Source organism: Tachypleus tridentatus, chromosome 3 (genome assembly GCF_004210375.1).
Source record: "Tachypleus tridentatus isolate NWPU-2018 chromosome 3, ASM421037v1, whole genome shotgun sequence".
Lineage (NCBI taxonomy): Eukaryota > Metazoa > Arthropoda > Merostomata > Xiphosura > Limulidae > Tachypleus > Tachypleus tridentatus.
Window position 1 is genome coordinate 113,551,250 of NC_134827.1, and position 24,679 is coordinate 113,575,928.

At 35.8% G+C, this 24,679-nt stretch overlaps 1 protein-coding gene across 2 annotated transcripts in view; it reads right to left on the reverse strand.

The window, feature by feature from the left end:
• Positions 1-9,626: 9,626 nt before the first annotated feature.
• The window catches only part of LOC143247804 (uncharacterized), a 37,315-nt gene continuing 22,262 nt past the window's right edge, over positions 9,627-24,679 (reverse strand). For both annotated transcript variants that reach the window (XM_076496299.1, XM_076496298.1), the window contains exons 2-4: positions 23,610-24,459; positions 15,339-15,398; positions 9,627-10,452 (exon numbers count right to left, since the gene is read on the reverse strand). In XM_076496299.1, coding sequence (XP_076352414.1) covers positions 10,265-10,452; positions 15,339-15,398; positions 23,610-24,459 — 1,098 coding nt within the window. In that variant the 3' untranslated portion in view covers positions 9,627-10,264. The remainder of the gene's footprint in view (positions 10,453-15,338; positions 15,399-23,609; positions 24,460-24,679) is intronic.

The following is a 24,679-nucleotide window of genomic DNA, read 5'->3' on the forward strand; positions in this document are numbered from 1 at the left end:
GTTAGAATACCAATAGTTCTTTCTAGCACGCACGTGATTCCTAACACAAAAGTTCCTCACGTGCCATAGTTCCACGGTAATCTTAAACGCAGCGAGCATCTTGAAAGTCTGATCACGTAGCCCCACAGCTTGGGTTCACTCGGTTTATGCAACTAATCATGTGGTACCTAATCCGTGGCGCTGTCCGTGGACTTGTAAGTTCCGTCTGTTAATGATTGTTGTGGCTCATAACTCTGTAATTTTAGTGTTCTTTAAAGCCTACAGTTTTTAACTCAGTGAAACACTATTAGGCATTAGCCTCATGCGGCACTCATAAATTGTGATGAAATCATCCTACGTTTGATCCCGGAAAGCTTATGACGTTAAGTGTTGCTCCAAGCCAAATTCCACGGAACATGCTGGCCGTTATAACGACTTACCGACTCAGTGTTATGGTTATTTGTGTTGAAAATATATTTCACAAATGTTAATATGTATGTATTTAAACATATTGAATAATTTGAAGACATTCACATAATTGTGAAACTATTAAGTCATAGTTTTGTTAATTGAAGTTCGTTCTTTGGATTACGGCCGAAAAAGTCAGTAACAGCGACATTAACACATCACTAAGTCAATACATTATAATTACAACAATCAATTTTAATTGTAATTAATAGGCTTATTTTTAATTAACTACTAATTAATAATTTATTTATTGTTTTACATCATAAGCTCTCAATCTAATTGTATTTATTTTATTTGCATCTAAATAATCTGTAAACTAATTCATTTCATATTCACGACAAGATGATGATCTAGTCTCTTGTCCTACAGATTCATATTCACTACAAGATGATGATCTAGTCTCTTGTCCTATAGATTCATATTCACTAGAAGATGATGATCTAGTCTCTTGTCCTATAGAAACCTTTTCATATTCACTACAAGATGATGATCTAGTCTCTTGTCCTATAGAAACCTTTTCATATTCACTACAAGATGATGATCTAGTCTCTTGTCCTATAGAAACCTTTTCATATTCACTACAAGATGATGATCTAGTCTCTTGTCCTATAGAAACCTTTTCATATTCACTACAAGATGATGATCTAGTCTCTTGTCCTATAGAAACCTTTTCATATTCACTACAAGATGATGATCTAGTCTCTTGTCCTATAGAAACCTTTTCATATTCACTACAAGATGATGATCTAGTCTCTTGTCCTATAGAAACCTTTTCATATTCACTACAAGATGATGATCTAGTCTCTTGTCCTATAGAAACCTTTTCATATTCACTACAAGATGATGATCTAGTCTCTTGTCCTATAGAAACCTTTTCATATTCACTACAAGATGATGATTTAGTCTCTTGTCCTATAGAAACCTTTTCATATTCACGACAAGATGATGATCTAGTCTCTTGTCCTACAGATTCATATTCACTACAAGATGATGATCTAGTCTCTTGTCCTATAGAAACCATTTCATATTCACTACAAGATGATGATCTAGTCTCTTGTCCTATGGAAACCTTTTCATATTCACTAGAAGATGATGATCTAGTCTCTTGTCCTATAGAAACCTTTTCATATTCACATCAAGATGATGATCTAGTCTCTTGTCCTACAGAAACCTTTTCATATTCACTACAAGATGATGATCTAGTCTCTTGTCCTATAGATTCATATTCACTACAAGATGATGATCTGGTCTCTTGTCCTATAGAAACCTTTTCATATTCACTACAAGATGATGATCTAGTCTCTTGTCCTATAGAAACCTTTTCATATTCACTACAAGATGATGATCTAGTCTCTTGTCCTATAGAAACCTTTTCATATTCACTACAAGATGATGATCTGGTCTCTTGTCCTATAGAAACCTTTTCATATTCACTACAAGATGATGATCAAGTCTCTTGTCCTATAGAAACCTTTTCATATTCACTACAAGATGATGATCTAGTCTCTTGTCCTATAGAAACCTTTTCATATTCACTACAAGATGATGATCTAGTCTCTTGTCCTATAGAAACCTTTTCATATTCACTACAAGATGATGATCTAGTCTCTTGTCCTATAGAAATCTTTTTACATTCACTACAAGATGATGATCTAGTCTCTTGTCCTATAGAAACCTTTTCATATTCACTACAAGATCATGATCTAGTCTCTTGTCCTATAGAAACCTTTTCATATTCACTACAAGATGATGATCTAGTCTCTTGTCCTACAGATTCATATTCACTACAAGATGATGATCTAGTCTCTTGTCCTATAGAAACCATTTCATATTCACTACAAGATGATGATCTAGTCTCTTGTCCTATGGAAACCTTTTCATATTCACTAGAAGATGATGATCTAGTCTCTTGTCCTATAGAAACCTTTTCATATTCACATCAAGATGATGGTCTAGTCTCTTGTCCTACAGAAACCTTTTCATATTCACTACAAGATGATGATCTAATCTCTTGTCCTATAGATTCATATTCACTAGAAGATGATGATCTAGTCTCTTGTCCTATAGAAACCTTTTCATATTCACTACAAGATGATGATCTGGTCTCTTGTCCTATAGAAACCTTTTCATATTCACTACAAGATGATGATCTAGTCTCTTGTCCTATAGAAACCTTTTCATATTCACATCAAGATGATGATCTAGTCTCTTGTCCTACAGAAACCTTTTCATATTCACTACAAGATGATGATCTAGTCTCTTGTCCTATAGATTCATATTCACTAGAAGATGATGATCTAGTCTCTTGTCCTATAGAAACCTTTTCATATTCACTACAAGATGATGATCTGGTCTCTTGTCCTATAGAAACCTTTTCATATTCACTACAAGATGATGATCTAGTCTCTTGTCCTATAGAAACCTTTTCATATTCACTACAAGATGATGATCTAGTCTCTTGTCCTATAGAAACCTTTTCATATTCACTACAAGATGATGATCTGGTCTCTTGTCCTATAGAAACCTTTTCATATTCACTACAAGATGATGATCAAGTCTCTTGTCCTATAGAAACCTTTTCATATTCACTACAAGATGATGATCTAGTCTCTTGTCCTATAGAAACCTTTTCATATTCACTACAAGATGATGATCTAGTCTCTTGTCCTATAGAAACCTTTTCATATTCACTACAAGATGATGATCTAGTCTCTTGTCCTATAGAAACCTTTTTACATTCACTACAAGATGATGATCTAGTCTCTTGTCCTATAGAAACCTTTTCATATTCACTACAAGATCATGATCTAGTCTCTTGTCCTATAGAAACCTTTTCATATTCACTACAAGATGATGATCTAGTCTCTTGTCCTACAGATTCATATTCACTACAAGATGATGATCTAGTCTCTTGTCCTATAGAAACCATTTCATATTCACTACAAGATGATGATCTAGTCTCTTGTTCTATGGAAACCTTTTCATATTCACTAGAAGATGATGATCTAGTCTCTTGTCCTATAGAAACCTTTTCATATTCACTACAAGATGATGATCTAATCTCTTGTCCTATAGATTCATATTCACTAGAAGATGATGATCTAGTCTCTTGTCCTATAGAAACCTTTTCATATTCACTACAAGATGATGATCTGGTCTCTTGTCCTATAGAAACCTTTTCATATTCACTACAAGATGATGATCTAGTCTCTTGTCCTATAGAAACCTTTTCATATTCACTACAAGATGATGATCTAGTCTCTTGTCCTATAGAAACCTTTTCATATTCACTACAAGATGATGATCTAGTCTCTTGTCCTATAGAAACCTTTTCATATTCACGATAAGATGATGATCTAATCTCTTGTCCTATAGATTCATATTCACTAGAAGATGATGATCTAGTCTCTTGTCCTATAGAAACCTTTTCATATTCACTACAAGATGATGATCTAGTCTCTTGTCCTATAGATTCATATTCACTAGAAGATGATGATCTAATCTCTTGTCCTATAGAAACCTTTTCATATTCACTACAAGATGATGATCAAGTCTCTTGTCCTATAGAAACCTTTTTACATTCACTACAAGATGATGATCTAGTCTCTTGTCCTATAGAAACCTTTTCATATTCACTACAAGATCATGATCTGGTCTCTTGTCCTATGGAAACCTTTTCATATTCACTAGAAGATGATGATCTAGTCTCTTGTCCTATAGATTCATATTCACTAGAAGATGATGATCTAATCTCTTGTCCTATAGAAACCTTTTCATATTCACTACAAGATGATGATCTAGTCTCTTGTCCTATAGAAACCTTTTCATATTCACTACAAGATGATGATCTAGTCTCTTGTCCTATAGAAACCATTTCATATTCACTACAAGATGATGATCTAGTCTCTTGTCCTATGGAAACCTTTTCATATTCACTAGAAGATGATGATCTAGTCTCTTGTTCTATAGAAACCTTTTCATATTCACATCAAGATGATGATCTAGTCTCTTGTCCTACAGAAACCTTTTCATATTCACTACAAGATGATGATCTAGTCTCTTGTCCTATAGATTCATATTCACTAGAAGATGATGATCTAGTCTCTTGTCCTATAGAATCCTTTTCATATTCACTACAAGATGATGATCTGGTCTCTTGTCCTATAGAAACCTTTTCATATTCACTACAAGATGATGATCTAGTCTCTTGTCCTATAGAAACCTTTTCATATTCACTACAAGATGATGATCTAGTCTCTTGTCCTATAGAAACCTTTTCATATTCACTACAAGATGATGATCTAGTCTCTTGTCCTATAGAAACCTTTTCATATTCATTACAAGATGATGATCTAGTCTCTTGTCCTATAGAAACCTTTTCATATTCACGACAAGATGATGATCTAATCTCTTGTCCTATAGATTCATATTCACTAGAAGATGATGATCTAGTCTCTTGTCCTATAGAAACCTTTTCATATTCACTACAAGATGATGATCTAGTCTCTTGTCCTATAGAAACCTTTTCATATTCATTACAAGATGATGATCTGGTCTCTTGTCCTATAGAAACCTTTTCATATTCACGACAAGATGATGATCTAATCTCTTGTCCTATAGATTCATATTCACTAGAAGATGATGATCTAGTCTCTTGTCCTATAGAAACCTTTTCATATTCACTACAAGATGATGATCTAGTCTCTTGTCCTATAGATTCATATTCACTAGAAGATGATGATCTAGTCTCTTGTCCTATAGAAACCTTTTCATATTCACTACAAGATGATGATCAAGTCTCTTGTTCTATGGAAACCTTTTCATATTCACTACAAGATGATGATCTAGTCTCTTGTCCTATAGAAACCTTTTCATATTCACTACAAGATGATGATCTAGTCTCTTGTTCTATAGAAACCTTTTCATATTCACTACAAGATGATGATCTGGTCTCTTGTCCTATAGAAACCTTTTCATATTCACTACAAGATGATGATCTAGTCTCTTGTCCTATAGAAACCTTTTCATATTCACTACAAGATGATGATCTAGTCTCTTGTCCTATAGAAACCTTTTCATATTCACTACAAGATGATGATCTAGTCTCTTGTCCTATAGAAACTTTGCCTTTTATTTTCTGTGGCGGAGGACTACTTCTCAGTTTCATGTAGTGAAGAATCAACTTTTATTTTCTGTGACGGAGGACTACTTCTTAGTTTCATGTAGTAAAGAATCAACTTTTATTTTCTGTGGCGGAGGACTACTTCTCAGTTTCATGTAGTGAATAATCAACTTTTATTTTCTGTGGCGGAGGACTACTCCTCAATTTCATGTAGTGAAGAATCAACTTTTATTTTCTGTGACGGAGGACTACTTCTTAGTTTCATGTAGTAAAGAATCAACTTTTATTTTCTGTGGCGGAGGACTACTTCTCAGTTTCATGTAGTGAATAATCAACTTTTATTTTCTGTGGCGGAGGACTACTTCTCAGATCATGTAGTGAATAATCAACTTTTATTTTCTGTGGCAGAGGACTACTTCTCAGTTTCATGTAGTGAAGAATCAACTTTTATTTCTTTAGCAGAGAACAACATTTTCATTTTATTTTATACTAATGGTTTATGGAATGTTTATCTGTATTATTCAGGAAGACAAACGGTAACCAGTCTTGTAGTAAAATTGTGTGATCAGAACGGTTATCTGTATTATTCAGGAAGACAAACGGTAACCAGTCTCGTAGTAAAATTGTGTGATCAGAATGTTGTGATGGAATATTCAGGAAGACAAACGGTAACCAGTCTTGATTTGTTTGTTTACTTTCGTCGTTACTACCCCTCGTTATGTAATTTTCAATAACCCCCACATTATCGTCTTTGTGATACCAGTATTTCTCTGAATGTTGTTCTCGAGAGTTTAAAGTTACGCGAATGGCGTAATTCTTATGACACCAATATCCTGGTATTCGTTGTATCCTTCTGACTGAAACATTTATTGTTGGGTTGCTTGTTTCAATAGAACATGTTGTTGACCCGTTTGGTAAAGACCACTAATGGTGTAGGTTTAAGAGTTACCTTGGTTTATTTGTTTAATAATAAGAGAAACCTAAAGTCGTTAAAGTACTGATATAACTATTCATAACTGTTGGACAGATTTAGTTAATGTGTAAAATAGTAAAATTACTGTCCTGGTCAAGCGAACACTGGCCGGTGATCAGGCATATGTGTATCAATCCATTAATACTTTAAAACCAGATATATTCATTTGAAACGTTACCTTAACAGAGAATCCATTCCTTGAAGTTTCAACCGTTTTATATCAGATGTGATGAACCTTGATTTCCATGTCTTTACTATCGTGTGAATTCCATGTTAACAACCTGCTAGACAAAGAACCTGTGTTTTACAACCGGACCCACTTGGAATAACAACCCAACCAAGGGGAGTGGGGAAGGAGTCATACCTAAATAATAACGACAGTATCGGTGCTTAAGGCGTACAAAACTCACGTTCATTACCGTTTCTGGCTATCAGGTGCGCATAGTTCTAAGCGATATTTTATAGTAAAGGACGTCAAGAATATTAAACTTGATAGACGAGCCACTAAACTGTAAAACCAGTTGTACAATTTAAACAACAACTGAAATAAGAGAACAGTTAAAAGTAAAGCTTTCTTTTCCTCGGTAAGCTTGTATAAGAAATAGAGAAAGAATACGCTTCGTGAGCAGAGCGTAGGTAGTACATTGTAACACTTTGCGCTAGAAGTAAATAAAACCACATAAAGGTTTATCTAAGAGGCGGTTCCAACAAAAGATTTCGGTTTCATGATTCTGTGGTAACTTCAGAGACAAGGTGTTCAGAGTTAACACCGAATCTTTATAGGTCTCTTATAGTGTTATAATGTGTGAAAGTTATGACATCTTGCGACACATACCACGTTTGGATGAGTGAATAGTTATGATAGATGAACAATCTAAACTACAACCAAGTGTATCTAAACTTGTTGTGTGGTGAACTGCAATCAAGTATATCTAAACTTGTTCTGCTGTGGTAAACTACGATCAAGTATACCTAAACTTGTTGTGTGGTGAACTACAATCAAGTGTATCTAAGCTTGTTGTGTGGTAAACTACAATCAAGTTTGTCTGCATTTGTTGTGTGGTAAACTACAATCAAGTTTGTCTGCATTTGTTGTGTGGTAAACTACAATCAAGTTTGTCTGCATTTGTTGTGTGGTAAAATACGATCAAGTGTATCTAAACTTGTTGTGTGGTAAACTACAATCAAGTATATCTAAACTTGTTGTGTGGTAAACTGCAATCAAGTATACCTAAACTTGTTGTGTGGTGAACTACAATCAAGTGTATCTAAGCTTGTTGTGTGGTAAACTACAATCAAGTTTGTCTGCATTTGTTGTGTGGTAAACTACAATCAAGTGTATCTAAACTTGTTGTGTGGTGAACTACAATCAAGTGTATCTAAACTTATTGTGTGGTAAACTACAATCAAGTATATCTAAACTTGTTGTGGTGAACTACAATCAAGTGTATCTAAACTTGTTGTGTGGTAAACTACGATCAAGTATACCTAAACTTGTTGTGTGGTGAACTACAATCAAGTGTATCTAAGCTTGTTGTGTGGTAAACTACAATCAAGTTTGTCTGCATTTGTTGTGTGGTAAACTACAATCAAGTTTGTCTGCATTTGTTGTGTGGTAAACTACAATCAAGTGTATCTAAACTTGTTGTGTGGTAAACTACAATCAAGTGTATCTAAACTTGTGTGGTGAACTACAATCAAGTGTATCTAAACTTATTGTGTGGTAAACTACAATCAAGTATATCTAAACTTGTTGTGTGGTAAACTACGATCAAGTATACCTAAACTTGTTGTGTGATGAACTACAATCAAGTGTATCTAAACTTGTTGTGTGGTAAACTACGATCAAGTATACCTAAACTTGTTGTGTGGTGAACTACAATCAAATGTATCTAAACTTGTTGTGTGGTAAACTACAATCAAGTTTGTCTGCATTTGTTGTGTGGTAAACTACAATCAAGTTTGTCTGCATTTGTTGTGTGGTAAACTACAATTAAGTGTATCTAAACTTGTTGTGTGGTAAACTACGATCAAGTATACCTAAACTTGTTGTGTGATGAACTACAATCAAGTGTATCTAAACTTGTTGTGTGGTAAACTACGATCAAGTATACCTAAACTTGTTGTGTGGTGAACTACAATCAAGTGTATCTAAACTTGTTGTGTGGTAAACTACAATCAAGTTTGTCTGCATTTGTTGTGTGGTAAACTACAATCAAGTGTATCTAAACTTGTTGTGTGGTGAACTACAATCAAGTGTATCTAAACTTGTTTTGTGGTGAACTACAATCAAGTGTATCTAAACTTGTTGTGTGGTAAACTACAATCAAGTATATCTAAACTTGTTGTGTGGTGAACTACAATCAAGTGTATCTAAACTTGTGTGGTAAACTACGATCAAGTGTATCTAAACATGTTGTGTGGTGAACTACGATCAAGTGTATCTAAACTTGTTGTGTGGTAAACTACGATCAAGTGTATCTAAACTTGTTGTGTGGTGAACTACAATCAAGTATACCTAAACTTGTTGTGTGGTGAACTACAATCAAGTGTATCTAAACTTGTTGTGTGGTGAACTACAATGAATATTTGAATCATAATGTTATTGACATCTACTGAGTACTTGAGTGTTATTGATACTTACGTCATAGCGTACGATTATTTTTTTTTGCAAATTGAGACCAACAGAGGGCAGTGTGCTGAAGTGTAGCTAGAAATGTCTGGTAATTAATAGTAAATAGACAGAAAGGTCTTTAGAAGGAAAATTTTTAATACAGTAATTGGTGTTGTTCAAAAAAAGAACTGACAAAATATTTTGTTTATTTTCAATAACTATTATTCTTCCAGTAATTTTGAAAAGTTTATGAATGTGTACAAATGTTAAGTGTAGAACAGATATAAATCATGTGAAAAACAACTGTTTTTATTTTTTTATAAAACTCGCATGTATAAACCAGAACGAATCCTTTTTCAAAGGATCGTAACTTCTAGTGTCATTATTGGACAGATTTGTTTGTGGTGTATAACTGAAAGTGTTCTGTTACATGGTTTGAAAACTTTATCAGTTACAAAATAAGATAGAGATTAAGATAGAAAACATTCAAGATATTTATTTCCTTTAAAAACAACATAATTACTTTCTTATAACTTCTAGATAATCAAAACGTGTATGTTTTTAGAATAATACTCCAGATAAGTGACATAAAATCAAATCAGTTGACTCTCAGAAAGTTCTAACATCAGTTACACAAATTCATAAGCAAGGTAATGTGTTCTATATACTCATAAATGTATAAACGTTTTAAAAGACGTGTAATATATATAATCTTTTGAAAAACTAATATACGTGTGTACATGTACACACAGAGACCTATATACATACATAACGGACCGTAAGTGGTGATATACCCCTGTACCACCGAACCCCCTTGAAGAAAACAGTTTAAAACTGTATGAATGGCACTTGAAAGATGTAGAACCTTTAATCTAACGGGTGTACAATCACAGACCTGGCGTTTCGAGCAACACAAAGCCGAGATTACAATGGCAAACAGAATCTCAGGAAAACGGTTTTCCAAAATGTCGTTTAACTTGTCCTTGTTAATTGTCACAAATGTAGACAAGTTTAGTAAAACTCCAAACGGACTAACAATTCGTCGATTACTTATCACACATTCCACCAGGAGCAAGCACTGCACACACACACGTCACACTTCTTGGTATCACTTCATTTTTGGTTGGTGGCGCTTCATGTGCAGAGCGAGATGATCGGACCTCGCAAAAGACCGGTCGCACACTTTACACTTGAAAGGCTTGGCTCCGGTATGCTTACGATAATGTCTGGTGAGTTCGTCGGATCGGGCAAACCGCCACTGACACTCGGGCCAATGGCACAAGTACGGCTTCTCACCTGAAACAAACGTAATGTGATATGACATAAAAACTTACAAACATAGATTCTCTAATAGTTCTAAAAACAGAAAAATTTCTGTATAGAATATATTTGTCTGCCCTCACATTATTAAAACAACATTTACCACCAGTCTACTAATAAAACATTTACCACCAGTCTACTAATAAAACAATTACCACCAGTCTACTAATTAAACAACATTTACCACCAGTCTACTAATAAAACAATTACCACCAGTCTACTAATTAAACAACATTTACCACCAGTCTACTAATGAAACATTTACCACCAGTCTACCAATAAAACAACATTTATCACCGGTCTACTAATGAAACATTTACCACCAGTCTACTAATAAAACAATTACCACCAGTCTACTAATTAAACAACATTTACCACCAGTCTACTAATGAAACATTTACCACCAGTCTACTAATGAAACAATTTTCCACCAGTCTACCGATACATCATTTACAACCGGTCTACGACCCTCATCAATTACACACAGTATGTGATATATATTACATCGTAACGCAGACAGTAATTGTGTTTAATTTTCTGTGTTTATCCCTCCTTTTTTAAATTATTCCACTTCTTTGGTTAGTGACCAAATGTCTGTGGTTTGTCTTACAGGATCAGACTTCATGTAGACGAGTAGAAAAACAGAGCAATTTATTGATGGACACAATCTATTCATGACTGGAAATCTTTAGATGAATGGAAGAGGTGGACATATTGAAGTCAAACACATTTCGGTCGTAACTCCGTACAAAACTTAACTTATTACCGTTCCATAGACTCGCCGCTGGTAAATCACTCTTTCAAAAGTTATGTTTATTTTGTTTACCGATAGGGGGTGACCTTTGTATTAGGAAAGATTTACTGTGTCTTCATGAAGGAACGTGTTTTAAAGAAACAATATGGAGTCGTAAAATTTTGCTATAAAACGCCGCTTGGTGGGGTTTTTCAAGGAACCTGCTGAAGACAATAAGCAGCAGAAAGCAGGTCATTTACAACCCAAAACTGAAATCAAAACCTGCATCTTTCTAAGGCACAATAACGTATTTGCTTGCAGAAACGCGAGAGGTTTCCTTTCACGAGATAACTGTCCAGCCCACAGAAGAGAGCTTATGTTGGTTCAAGATTACCGACAGCTGCGAACAGATAGCGCAAAAGAAAAATTCTAAAACTAAAGCGCTTGTACAAACTTATAAAGACAACTATCGTTCGTATAAATTATCGTCTCATGCATTCTACAACTGTTACATCACTATTTTAAAAACGAAACCCAAAACTCGAGCGCTTTATAATAGTTGACTATTTAGCCTTATTCCAAAGACATATAATGAGCTGTACGAAAGCGCTCGAGTTTTGGGTCATGTTCTAAAAACATTAAAACTTAGTGCTAACCATTTAACCTGTTATATCACTGTTACAGTAATGACAAGGACTATACAGTGAAACTTATATTGATGAGAAGGACTATCCAGAGAAACTGTTAAATCACTGTAACAGTGATGACAAGGACTATATAGTGAAACGTATATTGACGACAAGGACTATACAGTGAAACTTATATTGACGAGAAGGACTATCCAGAGAAACTGTTAAATCACCGTAACAGTGATGACAAGGACTATATAGTGAAACGTATATTGACGACAAGGACTATACAGTGAAACTTATATTGACGAGAAGGACTATCCAGAGAAACTGTTAAATCACCGTAACAGTGATGACAAGGACTATATAGTGAAACGTATATTGACGACAAGGACTATCCAGAGAAGCTTTCAATTCACTGTAACAGTAATGACAAGGACTACATAGTGAAACTTATATTGATGACAAGGACTATTCAAATAAACTGTAACAATGATGACAAGGACTATCTAGTGAAACTGTTACATTAATGTTACAGTGACGAGAAGGTTTATACAGTGAAACTGTTACATCAGTGTTACAGTGAGGGCAAGGACTATACAGAGAAACTGTTACATCAGTGTTACAGTGAGGGCAAGGACTATACAGAGACACTGTTACATCAGTGTTACAGTGAAGACAATGACTATACAGAGAAACTGTTACATTAATGTTACAGTGACGAGAAGGTTTATATAGTGAAACTGTTACATTAATGTTACAGCGATGACGAGGACTATTCAGTAAAACTGTTACATAACTGTAATAATGAAGACAATAATTATGGAATGAAATTCTTACATCAATATTACTGTGAAAAGGACTATACAGAGACACTGTTACATCAGTGTTACAGTGAGGGCAAGGACTATACAGAGACACTGTTACATCAGTGTTACAGTGAAGACAATGACTATACAGAAAAACTGTTACATCAATGTTACAGTGAAGACAAGGACTATACAGAGACACTGTTACATCAGTGTTACAGTGAAGACAAGGACTATACAGTGAAACTGTTATATCAGTGTTACAGTGATGACAAGGACTATACAGAGAAACTGTTACATCAGTGTTACAGTGATGGCAAGGACAACACAGAGAAACTGTTACATTGATGAAAAGGAGTGTTCAGTGAAAATATTGCATCACTGTAGCAATGAAGACAAGATTTATGCAATGAAATTGTTACATCAATTTTAAAGTAACAAGGACTATACAGAGAAACTGTTACAACACCTTAAAATACTGATAAGGACGAAAGTGAATCACAAACGAAACTAATACTCTGTGGGCTTGCACTTAAAGGAAACTTACTGTTGGTGGAGTGTGACACTGAGCAAGTAAGATTTAGTATTATATGAAGGATGAGTAAATCGGAAGGTAAACATCAATCTTTCTTGTACGGTTTCTACCTAGTACATGTAAATGTTTACAACATTTACGTCCATTTCTGTAGGTTTGTCTTTCCCATTCACTGACGGGTCATCTGACCCCATGACGTCTGTGGGGTTGCAACGACCCCACAGTCGCTGGCTTTAGCCTGTAGATTGATACGTTGCATACTGACTTGACAAACGACAGGAAATGCCAAACAACAAGTTTTCCTACACAAGGGCTAAATGAGGGCTAGAGGTGACATCTATATAGATTGGAGCTAGCACCTAATGACAAACAGCGACGTTCCCTAATTCACCCTGATAAACGACTTTACCTCCCTGCTGTTTCATTTTATGGTCGGCCTATCGGTCTTTTGCTGGTACGCCTCAGTGCGTAGCGGTTATGACTGTTATTCGTACTATTGCAGGTCAAGACAGACATTCCAAGCGAGATAAGAAACTCTTCAGGCTATATCAGATTCTCTTGTATCTAGCAGTTCGGCACGTGCAATACAAACGCCTGAAGGCGCCCTAAATTTGAGATAGCTAACATTTAACGAAAGCAACTTGACCGACACAATCTACAGCTCGTCTTCATAGCTGGAGGTATCCGGGCTGCCAGCGGGCTATATCCCTCTCTCTCGGGCTATCCATATCAATGATCTCTCAACACTCCGAACGAAATTAAGTTCCACACTTTTATCGATTTTTAGGATCCAAATAAACAAAATATCCTGCTCTACAAAGTTCGCCATCTCTAATTTTGAAATATTTATTTGTAGTGTGTGGAAACTGCCGAGAATGAAGAACGCCAGTAATTGAATGGTAACATGAGATTACTCTTTGCTTCATAAAGGTGTAGTATATATGATAAAAATAATAAAAACTGAGTAGTGTTCCTCTACTGTTTTTAGCTTTAATGAATTGTCAACTGTTAATTAGAGAAATAATTAAAACGTAAAGCATTTCTCTCGACGAAGTAAATGATATATAATGTTTAAACATTAAAATCCAATGTTATTAAAAACATTCTACTCAATATATGCTTTATAGTTAGACAAACAAAATATATACTTCCTCCACAGAACTGTTCTCTCACAAACCAAAAATTAAATAAAAACGACTGTTGGTGAATTTTAATACAAGTTCCACATTCAAGATTTATGTTTAAAACAAGTGTAACTCGTGCCATCGATCTCGAATTCGGATTGGTTTGGTTTATTTTGAATTTCGCGCTGTCTGCGCTAGCCGTTCCTAATTTAGTAGTGTAAGACTCGAGGGAAGGCAGCTAGTCATCACCACCCACCGCCAACGTTTGGTAATATTCTTTACCAACGAATAGTGGGATTGATTGTACCGTTATAACGCCCACACGGCTGAAAGGGAGAGCATGTTTAGTATGATGGGAATTCGAACCCGCGACCCTCCGATTACGAGTCGAGTGCCTTAAACACCTGGCCAGGCTGGGCCCTCGAATTGAGAAGTTGTACTATTTGCATCTCGTATCGTACAAAAGTCAGCTAAGCCTAATATTACCATTAAATAACCTAAGCCTCACCAAGATAATCTATGATAGTATGTGACGGGAAATAATAAATTAATATTTTTATTTTAAAAATAACAAGAACTTAAACTGGAAAAATTTAATTTTAAATTTAACCTTTATAAAAACTTGTAAAAATAGAAAAACTGACAGAAACCTTCAGCATAATCTAAAAAGTAACCCTTAACACTTGTTTACTTGTACTGCTTTAAAATAAAAATATCCTTATATGAAACTGATAATAAAATGTACTATATCAGTAACTTACCTCAAAACGAAACTGTGAATTCTTAGTAAAGTTTGAAAAACTTATATTTTCTAAGTTAAATTGATTAATCTTCTCAGATTCGGTAACTACGTAAAATTATTTCTTTTTGTGTGATCTAATGCTGTAAAGATAAAATATATATCAAGTTGAAACCAATAACAACTCCATCTAAAGTGTAATACAGGACGTCAGCAGCGTACTCTAGTTAAGGTTTATCAATACATTTCAACTCCATAACTAGAGAAAAGTAGATTTGACTGGGAACACATACCTGTGTGGATACGTTGGTGGGCCTTTAGATGACTGCTTTTTGTATAAACCTTTGTACAGCCTGAAAATAGAAAACAACAGACCCACATTAATAACTTATAGTAACACTATAAGTAATAACGAGGGGGCAGCACTTGATAGTGGAATTATTATCATGTACCGGGACTATGAATCCAAGGATTCACTCTTATAACACACCAACAGCTCGAAATGTCTTTTTTTTTTTCTTTTATACCAACGGTTTGCGAAACGTGACAGTGAAATCTCACAACAATAACCCACATGTTGAATGTTCTTTCTAATCTATCAGTCCAAAATGGTATTTTTTTGTAAACTCAACCGATGATAAACATCCAACATAGCAATGATGGCATGAACTTGAGAAGACATCGTGTTTACTATTTTCTTTGTTATTAACCACAAAACTTAACAATGGGCTATCTGTGCTGTTCCAACCAAAGGTATCGGTTTTTAGCGTTATAAGCCTTCGGAGGTACTGGTGAAGTAACACTTTCCTATCTCTAGACTTTTCTTCTTCCGTTTCTTTAAGAACTTTAACGTTAAATACCAGAATAAATCAAAGGAAAATGGACCGGCAGAGTTGTTGTTGTTGTCAAGCTATATAACACCGGCACGGTTGTTGTTGTTGTCAAGCTATATAACACCGGCACGGTTGTTGTTGTTGTCAAGCTATATAACACCGGCACGGTTGTTGTTGTCGTCAAGCTATATAACACCGGCACGGTTGTTGTTGTCGTCAAGCTATATAACACCGGCACAGTTGTTGTTGTCGTCAAGCTATATAACACCGGCACAATTGTTGTTATCGTCAAGCTATATAACACCGGCACAGTTGTTGTCATCAAGCTATATAACACCGGCACAGTTGTTGTTGTCGTCAAGCTATATAACACCGGCACAGTTGTTGTTGTCGTCAAGCTATATAACACCGGCACAGTTGTTGTTGTCGTCAAGCTATATAACACCGGCACAGTTGTTGTCATCAAGCTATATAACACCGGCACAGTTGTTGTTGTCGTCAAGCTATATAACACCGGCACAGTTGTTGTTGTCGTCAAGCTATATAACACCGGCACAGTTGTTGTTGTCGTCAAGCTATATAACACCGGCACAGTTGTTGTCATCAAGCTATATAACACCGGCACAGTTGTTGTTGTCATCAAGCTATATAACACCGGCACAGTTGTTGTTGTCATCAAGCTATATAACACCGGCACAGTTGTTGTCATCAAGCTATATAACACCGGCACAGTTGTTGTTGTCATCAAGCTATATAACACCGGCACAGTTGTTGTTGTCATCAAGCTATATAACACCGGCACAGTTGTTGTTGTCATCAAGCTATATAACACCGGCACAGTTGTTGTTGTCGTCAAGCTATATAACACCGGCACAGTTGTTGTCGTCAAGCTATATAACACTGGCACAGTTGTTGTTGTCGTCAAGCTATATACCATTTTATTGCAGGTCTAACAAGAGTTCACGTTGTGATCGTTCCTTTTAATGTGCTTTGAAACTTTATAGAACCTGACTTAGAGATAAGCTTTAGGCGTTGGAACGAAGAATATACTATCTTACTGCCCTTCTGGGTTATTAGCTGCAATAACAGAGACCGCAGTTACTGCAGAAAACAAACATTTTCGGTATTGTTCCCCTGCCTTTGTCAGATTTACAGTAAAACTTGTGTTTGGTATTTGATGTTTGTAAGTAAAGATCTATTACCACACAGTGTTGAAACATAAAACATTAACATGTTTCAACACTGTGATAAAAGACGTAGGATTAAATTTTACCTAATGTGACCGTAAACTGTTGACGACGTATAGCATATGCGCATCAAGTTTTACCTAATATAACTGTCAAGTGTTGGCTGTGAAATCCAACTAAAGCAACCTAATATTTGTATAAAATTATTTCAAGAAAGACAGTGTACACATCATAACCTGTTTATTAACTTGTGTAGGTTACCATGCATGTTGAAAGCACATCATAATATGGTTTATTAACTTGAGTAAGGTTACCATGCATGTTGTAAGTACATCATAATATGGTTTATTAACTTGAGTAAGGTTACCATGCATGTTGTAAGTACATCATAATATGGTTTATTAACTTGAGTAAGGTTACCATGCATGTTGTAAGTACATCATAATATGGTTTATTAACTCGAGTAAGGTTACCATGCATGTTGTAAGCACATCATAATATGGTTTATTAACTTGAGTATGGTTACCATGCATGTTGTAAGCACATCATAATATGGTTTATTAACTTGAGTATGGTTACCATGCATGTTGTAAGCACATCATAACATGGTTTATTAACTTGAGTATGGTTACCATGCATGTTGTAGGCACATCATAATATGGTTTATTAACTTGAGTATGGTTACCATGCATGTTGTAAGCACATCATAATATGGTTTATTAACTTGAGTAAGGTTACCATGCATGTTGTAAGTACATCATAATATGGTTTATTAACTTGAGTATGGTTACCATGCATGTTGTAAGCACATCATAATATGGTTTATTAACTTGAGTAAGGTTACCATGCATGTTGTAAGTACATCATAATATGGTTTATTAACTTGAGTATGGTTACCATGCATGTTGTAAGCACATCATAATATGGTTTATTAACTTGAGTAAGGTTACCATGCATGTTGTAAGCACATCATAACCTGTTTATTAACTTGTGTAGGTTACCATGCATGTTGAAAGCACATCATAATATGGTTTATTAACTTGAGTAAGGTTACCATGCATGTTGTAAGTACATCATAATATGGTTTATTAACTCGAGTAAGGTTACCATGCATGTTGTAAGCACATCATAATATGGTTTATTAACTTGAGTATGGTTACCATGCATGTTGTAAGCACATCATAATATGGTTTATTAACTTGAGTATGGTTACCATGCATGTTGTAAGCACATCATAACATGGTTTATTAACTTGAGTATGGTTACCATGCATGTTGTAAGTACATCATAATATGGTTTATTAACTTGAGTATGGTTACCATGCATGTTGTAAGCACATCATAATATGGTTTATTAACTTGAGTAAGGTTACCATGCATGTTGTAAGTACATCATAATATGGTTTATTAACTTGAGTATGGTTACCATGCATGTTGTAAGCACATCATAATATGGTTTATTAACTTGAGTAAGGTTACCATGCATGTTGTAAGTACATCATAATATGGTTTATTAACTTGAGTATGGTTACCATGCATGTTGTAAGCACATCATAACATGGTTTATTAACTTGAGTAAGGTTACCATGCATGTTGTAAGTACATCATAATATGGTTTATTAACTCGAGTAAGGTTACCATGCATGTTGTAAGCACATCATAATATGGTTTATTAACTTGAGTATGGTTACCATGCATGTTGTAAGCACATCATAACATGGTTTATTAACTTGTGTATGTTACCATGCATGTTGAAAGCACATCATAACATGGTTTATTAACTTGAGTAAGGTTACCATGCATGTTGTAAGCACATCATAACATGGTTTATTAACTTGTGTAGGTTACCATGCATGTTAAAAGCACATCATAACATGGTTTATTAACTTGAGTAAGGTTACCATGCATGTTGTAAGTACATCATAATATGGTTTATTAACTTGAGTATGGTTACCATGCATGTTGTAAGCACATCATAATATGGTTTATTAACTCGAGTAAGGTTACCATGCATGTTGTAAGTATCTAGGAATTTACTTATTTTAGTAATTTTTGAAGTAAAAACATGACAGACCAATAGTTGTGTCTCCCACGTTTCCTTCCGGTATCAGAGCTAATCTTCCCGGTATCAGAACTAATCTTTCCGGTATCAGAGCCAATCGTACCGGTATCAGAGCTAATCTTCCCGGTATCAGAGCTAATCTAAGTTCATTCTTGAACTTCATACCTTCCCAAACATTGGACTTTCATCAATAAACTTCTGTTTAAGGAAATATAAATATTCTTTATTCAAGATAATGAAAATGGACTCTATTAGAATAACTTACATACACCGTTCTAGGTTCATTTAACACACTTCTATATTGTTCGTGTATAACTTTCTCTTCTAGGTGAGTGACTGCTAATTTCGGAGGCCATTGGTAACATAGGATTCACACAAGAAACTAATAAAAATATATTTAATATTGAAATTAACTCTTTCTCCTAATTGCTGTTGGACTTCTCCGACTTTGAATGGTTTCACCCACTTATGATTAAATTTTACAAATTACATTGAAAAATATAATAAATCATTGAATGTGATATATGTTGACCCCATCGATTTCGAACGATGAACGAGTACTTCGGTAAACTTAAGGTTTCGTCTGGTTTGAATTTCGCGCAGAGCTACACGAGGGCTATCTGTGCTAGTCGCTCCTAATTTAGCAGTGTGAGACTAAAGGGAAAGCAGCTTGTCATCACTACCCACCGCCAACTCTTGGGCTACTCTTTTACCAACGAATTTACCGAATCGGAATTGATCGTTCATCATAACGCTCTCATGGCTGAAAGGGCAAGTATATGTGGTGTGACAAAGATTCGAACCCGCGACCCTCATATTACGAGTGTAGTGCCTTAACTACCTGGCCGGTAATTTTATAGATAAATAATATAAGTGACAGACATGTTTCTGCTAGGTGTAACGTCCAGTTTCCAGCGACATACGTGTTTCTGCGTAACGTCCAGTTTCCAATGAAAGTTTAACTTGGAGGTCACTGTTTTAGTTGTGAATATCCTCAGTTTTGTTCACTTCACTGTTACGTGTGTGTTTACTCTGGACTGTCATGTAACTGGCAAAGTGTAACAGTAAAAAAATGCCAGTTCTCTAGGAGACTACAAGAAAGTGCTATTCCTGTTATACTTACCAGTACGTGGCTACAAATAAAGTGCTATTCCTGTTATACTTACCAGTACGTGACTACAAATAAAGTGTTATTCCTGTTATACTCACCAGTACGTGACTACAAATAAAGTGTTATTCCTGTTATACTTACCAGTACGTGACTACAAATAAAGTGCTATTCCTGTTATACTCACCAGTACGTGGCTACAAATAAAGTGCTATTCCTGTTATACTCACTAGTACGTGACTACAAAGAAAGTGCTATTCCTGTTATACTCACCAGTACGTGACTACAAAGAAAGTGCTATTCCTGTTATACTCACCAGTACTTGACTACAAAGAAAGTGCTATTCCTGTTATACTTACCAGTACGTGACTACAAATAAAGTGCTATTCCTGTTATACTCACCAGTACATGACTACAAATAAAGTGCTATTCCTGTTATACTCACTAGTACGTGACTACAAAGAAAGTGCTATTCCTGTTATACTCACCAGTACGTGACTACAAAGAAAGTGCTATTCCTGTTATACTCACCAGTACGTGACTACAAAGAAAGTGCTATTCCTGTTATACTTACCAGTACGTGACTACAAATAAAGTGCTATTCCTGTTATACTTACCAGTACGTGACTACAAATAAAGTGCTATTCCTGTTATACTCACCAGTACGTGACTACAAATAAAGTGCTATTCCTGTTATACTTACCAGTACATGACTACAAATAAAGTGCTATTCCTGTTATACTCACCAGTACGTGACTACAAATAAAGTGCTATTCCTGTTATACTCACCAGTACGTGACTACAAATAAAGTGCTATTCCTGTTATACTCACCAGTACGTGACTACAAATAAAGTGCTATTCCTGTTATACTTACCAGTACGTGACTACAAATAAAGTGCTATTCCTGTTATACTTACCAGTACGTGACTACAAATAAAGTGTTATTCCTGTTATACTCACCAGTACGTGACTACAAATAAAGTGCTATTCCTGTTATACTTACCAGTACGTGACTACAAATAAAGTGCTATTCCTGTTATACTCACCAGTACGTGACTACAAATAAAGTGCTATTCCTGTTATACTTACCAGTACGTGACTACAAATAAAGTGCTATTCCTGTTATACTTACAAGTACGTGACTACAAATAAAGTGTTATTCCTGTTATACTCACCAGTACGTGACTACAAATAAAGTGCTATTCCTGTTATACTTACCAGTACGTGACTACAAATAAAGTGCTATTCCTGTTATACTTACCAGTACGTGACTACAAATAAAGTGTTATTCCTGTTATACTCACCACTACGTGACTACAAATAAAGTGCTATTCCTGTTATACTTACCAGTACGTGGCTACAAAGAAAGTGCTATTCCTGTTATACTTACCAGTACGTGACTACAAATAAAGTGCTATTCCTGTTATACTCACCAGTACGTGACTACAAATAAAGTGCTATTCCTGTTATACTCACCAGTACGTGACTACAAATAAAGTGCTATTCCTGTTATACTTACCAGTACGTGACTACAAATAAAGTGCTATTCCTGTTATACTCACCAGTACGTGACTACAAAGAAAGTGCTATTCCTGTTATACTCACCAGTACATGACTACAAATAAAGTGCTATTCCTGTTACACTCACCACTACGTGACTACAAATAAAGTGCTATTCCTGTTATACTTACCAGTACGTGGCTACAAAGAAAGTGCTATTCCTGTTATACTTACCAGTACGTGACTACAAATAAAGTGCTATTCCTGTTATACTCACCAGTACGTGACTACAAATAAAGTGCTATTCCTGTTATACTCACCAGTACGTGACTACAAATAAAGTGCTATTCCTGTTATACTTACCAGTACGTGACTACAAATAAAGTGCTATTCCTGTTATACTCACCAGTACGTGACTACAAAGAAAGTGCTATTCCTGTTATACTCACCAGTACATGACTACAAATAAAGTGCTATTCCTGTTACACTCACCAGTACGTGACTACAAATAAAGTGCTATTCCTGTTATACTCACCAGTACGTGACTACAAATAAAGTGCTATTCCTGTTATACTTACTAGTACGTGACTACAAAGAAAGTGCTATTCCTGTTATACTCACCAGTACGTGGCTACAAATAAAGTGCTATTCCTGTTATACTTACCAGTACGTGACTACAAATAAAGTGCTATTCCTGTTATACTCACCAGTACGTGACTACAAAGAAAGTGCTATTCCTGTTATACTCACCAGTACATGACTACAAATAAAGTGCTATTCCTGTTATACTCACCAGTACGTGACTACAAATAAAGTGCTATTCCTGTTATACTTACCAGTACGTGACTACAAAGAAAGTGCTATTCCTGTTATACTCACCAGTACGTGGCTACAAATAAAGTGCTATTCCTGTTATACTTACCAGTACGTGACTACAAATAAAGTGCTATTCCTGTTATACTCACCAGTACGTGACTACAAATAAAGTGCTATTCCTGTTACACTCACCACTACGTGACTACAAATAAAGTGCTATTCCTGTTATACTTACCAGTACGTGGCTACAAAGAAAGTGCTATTCCTGTTATACTTACCAGTACGTGACTACAAATAAAGTGCTATTCCTGTTATACTCACCAGTACGTGACTACAAATAAAGTGCTATTCCTGTTATACTCACCAGTACGTGACTACAAATAAAGTGCTATTCCTGTTATACTCACCAGTACGTGACTACAAATAAAGTGCTATTCCTGTTATACTCACCAGTACGTGACTACAAATAAAGTGCTATTCCTGTTATACTCACCAGTACGTGACTACAAATAAAGTGCTATTCCTGTTATACTCACCAGTACGTGACTACAAAGAAAGTGCTATTCCTGTTATACTCACCAGTACATGACTACAAATAAAGTGCTATTCCTGTTATACTCACCAGTACGTGACTACAAATAAAGTGCTATTCCTGTTATACTCACCAGTACGTGACTACAAATAAAGTGCTATTCCTGTTATACTCACCAGTACGTGACTACAAATAAAGTGCTATTCCTGTTATACTTACCAGTACGTGACTACAAAGAAAGTGCTATTCCTGTTATACTCACCAGTACATGACTACAAATAAAGTGCTATTCCTGTTACACTCACCAGTACGTGACTACAAATAAAGTGCTATTCCTGTTATACTCACCAGTACGTGACTACAAATAAAGTGCTATTCCTGTTATACTCACCAGTACGTGACTACAAATAAAGTGCTATTCCTGTTATACTCACCAGTACGTGACTACAAATAAAGTGCTATTTCTGTTATACTCACCAGTACGTGACTACAAAAAGAGTGCTGTTTATTTCTTTTCAATACCTACCAGGGTAGTCACAGTGATGTATCCGTCTTTTCTCCAGATCAGGGTTATTTCTTCGGTTGAACTTACTATTCGAGTGAAGGTTGGACACCAGAGTGGCCGGTAGTGTAGTAGTCTGAGATGATACTGAGTATGGGGGTTGGGGTGTCCGGCGACTCACAGAGTACGTCTCTGTGGATGGACTTCCTGGTTCAGAGTTTGGAGGAGTAAGAGGCAGACATTCCCGCGACTGAATGGATCCTCGGGGGAACCTGTACGTTTGTATACTGTTTCCCGATGTCATACTTGGTGCATCTGACGATGACATCGGACTGGACATCTGCAAAGTGTTAACAAGAAATTGGCCTTGTGACAGCCCTTGCATATCTGCAGATTTGTCCGTTACTTGGACTGGAGTATACGGGCAGGACGGTAAGGGAACAGATTCGGATTTGATGGCTTCTATTTCCGGTTCCATTTTCATGGTTACGTTAATGTCTTCCCAGAAAGACGACTTCACCTCAGGACTTGGAACCGGCGTAGGTTTGAGGAATATTTCGTCGTCAGTTTTGGGATACCCATAACCGCTTGTTTGGTGATAATGATGGTGATACGGACGGCCGAAGTGGGGAGGCTGACATCCTCGAACGTCGTGGTTAAACCCGTTCATACCCCGAACACTTTGGGCCGTGGACCCGTACATGCTGTAGCCGACAACAGCGACACCTATGTGGTTATTAGGAACAAACTCTGTCTGTTCTTCAAAGAATTCGTCCACTTGTGAAGCACTTTCTCGTCGGGGCTTTTGTGGCAAGCCTTCCGGCATCCGACCCCACTCATGCCGTCCCAGATACGTGTCCAGTTCGTTCTTAGGCTGGAAAAATATTTTAACATGAAAATTAAAATGAGTAACTTCCTAAAATACTGGAAAAAAAAAAGAAAATATACATACGATATGTAAGCTTAGAACAGGGGAAAATGTAACCATTGTCCCTTCAGATCACAGAAAATGATATGGTTTGTGTCACTTGAGATAAGTGTCCCTTCAGATCAGACACGTGTTCATTGTTACTTCAGATCTGAGAGACGAGTTC